Source organism: Arvicola amphibius, chromosome 8 (assembly GCF_903992535.2).
Source record: "Arvicola amphibius chromosome 8, mArvAmp1.2, whole genome shotgun sequence".
Classification (NCBI taxonomy): Eukaryota; Metazoa; Chordata; class Mammalia; order Rodentia; family Cricetidae; genus Arvicola; species Arvicola amphibius.
This window is the reverse complement of record NC_052054.1, coordinates 27,121,139-27,129,283: the sequence shown is the minus strand read 5'-3', so window position 1 is coordinate 27,129,283 and position 8,145 is coordinate 27,121,139. Positions and strand designations below refer to the sequence as shown.

At 47.3% G+C, this 8,145-nt stretch overlaps 1 protein-coding gene across 1 annotated transcript in view; it reads left to right on the top strand.

Annotated features, from left to right (window-relative positions):
* The first annotated feature begins 714 nt into the window (after nucleotides 1-714).
* Arfgef3 (ARFGEF family member 3) overlaps nucleotides 715-8,145 on the top strand; it is a 146,822-nt gene continuing 139,391 nt past the window's right edge. Inside the window, exon 1 of the mRNA XM_038340047.1 lies at nucleotides 715-813. Coding sequence (XP_038195975.1) covers nucleotides 729-813 — 85 coding nt within the window. The 5' untranslated portion in view covers nucleotides 715-728. The remainder of the gene's footprint in view (nucleotides 814-8,145) is intronic.

Here is an 8,145-nt window from a genome sequence, read left to right as displayed (position 1 = left end):
TTTAAGTTGTCAATTAAATCTATTGATTTTTGTTTTCACTTTCTGCCTTAGCTGGTTTGGTAGAAATCTCAATGTACTAATATAAGTGTATTCATTTTAATCCTTTGCTAAACCTTTTCTGATTTAATTCTCACACCCAATGCCCTAATTATTAGAGACTTGCATCAGAGTGTAATGTATGAGTCTAATATATTGTCATGTAAGCTCCCTGCAGGCAGACATATGGCATAGACCCTGCTGGGTGGCCTCAGCCTGACACGGGGAGGAGACCAGCTGTTTACTATTTAGTGAATGTATCACTGTTTTGGTTCTAGGACCCCAGGGTGTAGCCAGTCTCCACAGGCTGCCTGGCCCGCAGGTAATGGGCACAAGCAACCAGGCCCCGCCCTACCCTCTACCCACTGCTCTCACAGTGTATCAGAGGCTCCCTTGGGCGGAGCCCAGCCGGCAATGAGCCGCTGACCCCACCTTTGGAGGAAACCGGGTCCCCCAGGTCAGCCTGGGCGAGAAATAGGAGATCGGAGCCTCCAGCGTCCCCAGGCTCGGGAGGTGCACCTGACCCGGCGGGCGTGGCAACGGGCGTGGCGGCGGGGCTGACGTGGCCCTCGGCGTGGAACCGGCGTGATTCATCAGTGGCCGCGGAGCGCGATGGGGATGAGCGCAGCGGCCAACTAGGCGCGTCCTCCGCGCGCTCTCCTGGTCGGTGACCGGGCTCTGGGAAGGCCAAGATGGAAGAGATTCTGAGGAAGCTGCAGAGGGACGCGTCCGGGAGCAAATACAAAGCCATCAAGGAGAGCTGCACCTGGGCCTTGGGTAAGCGAGAGCGGTGCGCGGGGACACCTGCTCCAGGCTCCACGCGGTCCCTGAGCGGGAGGGACTGTCACCGAGTATGGGTTATGGATGCCTGTCGCGCAATTGCACGAGTTGCCTCGAGAATGTGCAGGATATGGAAATCTTGGCTCGGCGTAGGCATCCAGCTGTCTCTGCTCTGGTCTCCATACCTCCTCCCAAAATAGGAACCATTGCCTTTGGCATGAGGCGTCCCCATTCGGGGTCCCCAGCGTCCATGGACACGGGTTCCCCATAGGGAAGTTAGGATCCCCAGCTTGCGTGGAAATCAGGGCCCTGGTTCCCAGGCGCCTAGAAGGAAGAGGGAAGTTAAAGCAACAGCCATCTTCTCAAACATCATTGAGTGGAACCAGGAAGGAAGGCTTGTTTAATTTGATTTTCCTGTTAGAGGCCACCTTGCTAAGTGTTCGCTTTTACGACTATTGTGCATGGAAAATAACAGCCTGAAGGAACAGTCTGGAGGAACTGTGTTGCTCCCGCAGTTCTGTTACTGACCTGCCCCTCAGACAGGTGGGCTTTTAGTTGCTGAGCCGTGCTAAAATTGAAATGCGTTCCCGGTAGCAAATGAGCATTTCCCATCATATAGGCTGTAGACTTCAGCACCAGAAAATAAGTGACATATCAATTAGGCAGGGCTGAGGCGCCGAGAATGGTGGGGCTGAAACTGCAACCGACAGCCAGAGCGTGCTTAAGGGGTAACAGGGTTGCTTTTGAAAAAGGAAAAGGCCGAAAAGGAACCAGGACAGCTCTGCCAGCCCCTTGCTTGTGACGCCGCCGTGATAACCAGTCAGTTAGAAAACAGAACCCCTTCCCTTGAAATAAAATCCAGTCGGTGCTTGTCGTCATTCTGTGCTGTGTGTGACCTGAAAAAAAGACACGGAGTGCCGTTAGTTGGTGTTCCACCAAAGGCAGAATTCAGATAGCGTTTCAGGTTATGCTATTCTGACGGAAGGTCTTAATTCACATATGTTTGTGTACGTGGTGTGTGTGTGTGTACGTGTGTGTATATGTAGACAATCACAGCAACACCACCCTTTGTTTAATCTGTGCATATTTACTAAATTGTCTCAGCTATTGCCCCACCGAGTTTGTCTGTTTAGTTTCCTGTTAAATGAAAATGGACTAGCTGTCTGAGAGTGGCAAGGCTCTTAAAGCCACAGTAAGGTTTAGCGCAGCCATTGTCGTTCAGCAGTGATTCCAAACTGGATTCCCAATCGCCTCTCTAATGAAGGGTCACAGATGGCTGCGTGACATAATAAAGCCCGGCCCAACTGTGCACGAAACATGCCATTCCTGGTATTCATGATTAGTTTGCTGTAAATGAAGCTGATCGAGATAAACACAGAGGTGGAGAGTAACCCAGTGTTTTCTAATAAGCTGGATATCTGATATTCAACACCTTGAGTTTAAACCACAGTGTTGTGATTTAGGCCCTTGTAGCTCCTAGGAAAGCCCAGAGCTGAGAACAGGTAGAATTTTCTGGGTCAAAGCCCTGCATGCACCTTGACTGTAAGAATAGATGTGTGGTCCCTTTTGTCGTGCACTGATTATTCTATAATTAGCAAGAGAAGAGATAAGGCTGTGGCGTTCACGAAGAGCGTGGAGCCTTCCTTTGTACGTGGTAATAACCAGCAGCTGGAAAACAGACCAGGGAGTGGGGTCTGCCTGTGGGGGAGGAGGGAGATGGAGCAGGCTTCATCTGAAGAGCTGGTAAGCTGAGTTCTTTGGTTTTGTTTTCTGCTAATTTTTTTTTTTTTTTTTGAGCAAACACTTCGGATCTCCCCTGTAGAGATTGAAGGTTTCCTTAAACTGGAAAGAGTGTTGAAGGAGAGTGGGCTCTCCAGGATAAACAAAGGCAGAGGAGGTAGCTTTTTTGCTGTCTTTCTACGGTTCACCATTTTCCATGACCAAGTCAAGGTTTTTTACTAGAAAACATTTGTCCCTGCTCAGCCCTCCTGGTTTGTTTGTTTGTTTGTTTGTTTGTATTAATAGATTAACATGCAAATTTCTAAGAACGTACTCCAGAGTCTAGGCCAGTCCCCTGTCCTGTTGCCTTGCCAAGAGTTCTGCGGCCTGATGGTAGTTTCGCTGGGGCCCTTTCTTGATGACATCATGCAGAGCAGTTATTTTCTTTGCCTGATACCTCCTGTCAGGAATTCCTTTTCCAGGTCCTCCAAGGCCTTGCTCACACAGGAAGCTTCCACTGCCTGCCTCAGTCGAATCATTTACTCCGCTGGCTCAGAGCCCTGCCCTCCAGACTTTCTTAGAGCACTTACTGCTTCAGACTTGGCATGTGTAGGGCCATGAGGGCAGGATAATTGAGAAATATGTTGAGTGCAAAGGCGAGACAAGTTAAAGCTGACCAGCGCCACGCAAGTTACTTGCCCCGTCTATTAAATGCCCCTTTGAGAAGAGCAACTGTGGATTTGGGTTGATGTGAAATTACAGTTTTAAGGGCCTGGTCTTGATCTTTGTGAATATGCTCTGTGTGGACTTTGGGTGTCCATCAACTTAGACCATCTTGGGAGAGTGAGGTCATCCCTCATTGGGAGACTGGCATCATCTTCACCCCCTACTTAGGCTCTCTTAGGAGATGGGGAGAATCTCTACTCAGACATTCTCGGGGGAGCATGGTGTTGGACATAATTTCAGTTATGAATTTGACATAAACCTAGAGTCCCTTGGAAAGAAAAGTCCTCAACCAAAGAATTGCCCCTCAATCAGATTTGCCTGTGACTATGACCATGGGGCATTTTCTTAAATCTCTAATTGACATAGGAAGGTCCAGACCATTGTGACAGTGCCATCCCCAGGCAGGGGGCTCATGAGCTGTCTAAGAAAGGTAGCTGAATCTGAGCAAGCCAGCTTCCTTTGTGGTGTCAGCTTCAAGCTCTTGCTCCGACTTCCTTCCGTGAAGGTCTGTAACCTGGAGACTGAAATAAACCCTCTCCAAGTGGTTTTTGCGTATGGTGTTTAACATAGCCACAGAGACTAAAGTAGGACACACTCATCTTTCTTTAGACTGTGATGGGGCAGCAGTCATCTTGGGGGGACGAGCATCTCTATACTAGTAAGGTAAGTCAGGTAGGGCTTGCGGGGGGGGGGGTGTGAGGCAAACTTTCTAGAAGCTGATGCAATCTTTGAGCTATGTTACAGCAGGACAGGACACTATGTGACTGCCCAAACAGCCACAAACCAGCTGGGACACCATGGCTACCCCAGACCTTTGCTAACTGTCCTTCACTGTGACGGCTCCTCCACATTGTTCTTCTGGCTGAATTGTCTGCTTCAACTTCAAAACTCCAAATAAGGACAGAACCGGGGTGTGTGTGTGGGGGGGGGGGGGGGGAATCTGTTCTGTGGGAAAGTCACACCCTCTTTGTAAATAACCCCCTCATTAAAGTTCACCTATAAGCTCAGCTACCTAAAATTGGAGTGTAACTCAGAAGCCTCTACTCATTCTGTCTACCAAAATCTTCCCCCCATTCTTTATTTTGTGTCATCTCTAATTTTTTTCTCTGATAGCAATAAGAACCTGGCAACACTAGATAGAAGTTTCTGCTCTCTACTTCTGAGACCTCCCCGACTCTCATCAACAGTAGCACCTAGATCCTCTAAGGCAGTGGTTCTCAACACATGGGTCGCAACCCCTTAGGACCATAAGAAAACACAGATACTTACATTACAATTCGTAACAATAACAAAAGCATAGGAAGTAGTAATGAAACATTTTTATAGTTGGGGGTCACCACAGAGTGAGGAACTGTATTACCAGGGTCGCAGCATTGGGAAGGTTGAGAAGCCCTGTTCTAAGGAGAGAAGAGGCACATACCATTCTCACCATCTCAAGATTCCATCTTAATACCAACTTTGGAGGGACAGATCTTCACCGCATTTAGACCATATGGCTCTTCCAGTTTGGAGACACCTTGGTTTTGTGGATTCTCTCTGTGTCCTGATGAGTCATGTGATTATGCCTGAACCTATGTTCTACCCAGGAAAGACACTGGGATAACGGGATTAGGCCTACACTACGGAGACAATTGAATCTCAGGGTTAAGGAAAGATGGTTTCCTTGGAGCAAAATGCATAGTGCTGCCAAGAAAGCAGGAGAGTGGACACTGGCCAACAATGACAATCAAGGTCAGCAGAGTCGTGGACTCTGTGAGCACACGAACAGTGTGTTTGGAACTTGAGTGGTTTCTGCACCTATTGTTTGAGGACACAGCGTTCAGTTCATAAATAAACTCTTCCTTACCCCTGTGGTTTCACATATCACTCACCCTTAATTCATTAGAGTGACAAGTTAGTTTTAGAATACTGGAAAACATTAGAACAGCATAAAGCAAAAAGTAAAGAGTATTTGTTACCTCATCTCACCACCCAGTGGTGGCGCTATTTTTAAAAGCGACCCCTTTGACAAAGGGGCCATAACGCACATTTATATCTCAAGCATACGAATTGACTTTAATTCATGTCGCTTTTTAACATTTATTGATATGAAGGTGGATGCAAGAGCATGCGCGTAGAGGTCAGGCCTACTGGGTGGGTTCTGGGGATTGAACTCCCACTGGCAGACTTGGTGATGAGTGCATTGACTCACTGAGTCATCTCCCCAGCTCCTTTAGTACATTTAAAAAAAAAAAATCTAAAAAAGCTGCAGAGAAACCCTGTCTCGAAAAAAAAAACAAAAACAAACAAAAAAAAACCCAAACAAACCAAACCAAACTTGTTGAACCTTTTCTTGTTTGTGATATCGTCTCTGAACATTGGTGTCCTTGATTGTTGCAGAGTAAGTAGCAAGGACGAGGCGTGCATTCCCCCTTGCTCTGTGCTATCCTGACTCTTATTTGCCAGTCATATGCTCTGGATAGGAGAGCACGAGTGGGTGCTGCAAGAACCAGGTTTTCCTTCAGAACCGACAACTCCCAAGGCTGTGACTGCTGGCCCAGAAAACGGAATTATACCTGGGAAGAGCCGTGCCCCATTTTGTAATTGCTTTTACTGTTTTACGTACAACAGAGGACTTAGGAATGTAAAATTTGGGATATATAAAGGGGAAAGAAAATGAATTAGAGGCGGGAATCCCAATAGGCAAAGAGCCATCTACCTCACTACAATCCCTTCGCTGCTTTCCCTTCTGGTTATAGGTTCTCCCACAGGTTGCTTTCTAATGTCAGACTTATTAGGATGTCTATAGGGACTGTGCCCATGCTGTGTGAGGCCACTTGTTTGTTCCCAGCTGCTCAGCCCCAAAATAATCACACAGGAACCATATTATTTGCAATACTGTTTGGCCAATATCTTAAACGTGTATTTGTTGTAGGAGCCCACTTGTTGGTTCCCGGCTGCCCAGACCACAAAATAATTACACAGAAACCATATTATTTATAATACTGTTTGGTCAATAGTTTAAGGATATATTTTTTGCTTGCTCTAATATTGTAAACTAACCCATCTCCATTAATCTGTGTATTGCCACATGGCTGTGGCTTACTGGCAAGGTTTTGCCATGTGTCCATCTCTGGTGAGGCTGCATGACTTCTTGACTCCGCCTTCTTTCTCCTAGCATTCAGTTTAGTTTTTCCCACCTACCTCTATTTCGCCCTGTCAGTCCCAAGAGAGATTTTTTTTTATTAACCAGTGGTATTTACAGTATATAGAGAAGAATCCCACATCATGCCCACACCTTTGTCTCTCCATTCTGCCCCACTCCAATCTAATTTGACTTCCATCAGGGACACCAGATACAACTGGATGCTGGCTTCGCCTTGCTGCCACAGCCACTTCCTGTGACACTATGGTTCTTCAGCTACACTGTGTCAACAGGAGTTGGACACATCCATTCTTGCCTTCCTGGTCCCTCACATTCTAGGCCCAATGTCATGAATTACTTCAACATTTCTTCTTGAGTAGCATAAAGGTCCTTGTAGTGAGCATGACCCGAAGTGATCCTGTGAACATCCTACCTCATCGTCAAACCTTACTCACTTCTCTCTAGCATGTCTAGGTGTTCAACAAGTACTGTTGCCTGTTCTCACATACTAGAGTTATCCCGGATATGTTAATGCGCTTTATCATCCAACCTGCTCTAAGTTCCGCTTTTGTTTACTTGCTAGCTGTATCCAGACTGTCTGTATCTCTTCCTCTATTACTTACTCTCCATGCCCCAAGTAGCTTCCTAGGTGCTCACTCTTGTTGCTTCTAGATGATTTCAAGCTACTGTCCAAGCAGTACCACCTGGGAACCCTAATCTGTTCATTCCATGTCAGGTGAACGGGGTGAATAACCGAATAGCATCCTTAGTGCGAATCAGAGCCCTCAGCGTGTTCTGCTGAGTCTCATGTGGCCTACCTCTACCTGTATGGCTGCCTCATCTGCAGCACCCTCCCTTGGACACCCCAAACTTCAGCCATACTGAGCTGCTTTCAGTGACTGACGTATGCCATCCTCCCAGTTACTTCGTTAACTCAGCAAATATGTAGGGAGCAACTACAGTGAGCCAGGTGCTGTTTTCAGTGCTGTTACCGTGGGGGTAAGATGAGCAAAGAGGTCCAGATACGCAAAAACATATATGCCAACTCAGATAGTGGCAAAACTTATGGAAAACATGAAGTAGTAACTGAGATAGGAGGCCCTTAGGGGGGAAATGGAGTTGCCATCTCGGTGGAATGTTTAGGGGAACCTGTCTGGAAAGGGAGGGTGTGAGAAGGCTGCTAGGTGTGTGTGTATGTGTGTGTGTGTGTGAGAGAGAGAGAGAGAGACAGAGACAGAGAGAGACAGAGAGAGAATGTCAGTGCAGGGAGGAAGTAGGAGAGTTCATGGAGGTCTTGCCTGGACACATTGAGGGTTAGCTTTTATTTAAAATGAGGTGAAGGACCATTTGGAATAAAGGAAAACAAGACCCTGACTGGAGTGTGCCTCTTCAACACAGGGTAGGGACTGAGCCAGAGGCAGGGCCGTGGAGAAAGCTGCTGCAGTCACCAGGTGAGAGAAGGTGGCACCAAGGCCAGTGACCTCATGAAGCAGTGGTGGTGGCTGGGATCCAATGGAGGGTTTCTTTTCCCTCTTTCAAAACTTTGTTTTGTGTAGGGTCCCAGGGATCAAATTCAGGTCACCAGGGTTAGTGGCAGGTGCTTTTTTCCTGCTACTGATCTCACTGCCCTTAATTTAAAGAGCTTAAGCCTTCATTGAGTCTATTTGCTGGTATGTTTGTGTTGAGCTAGGTTCTCAGTGTGCTGCCCAGGCTGGTCTCTGACTCTTGGCCTAAGGGAGGCCAGTGTCTGGGAGCACAGG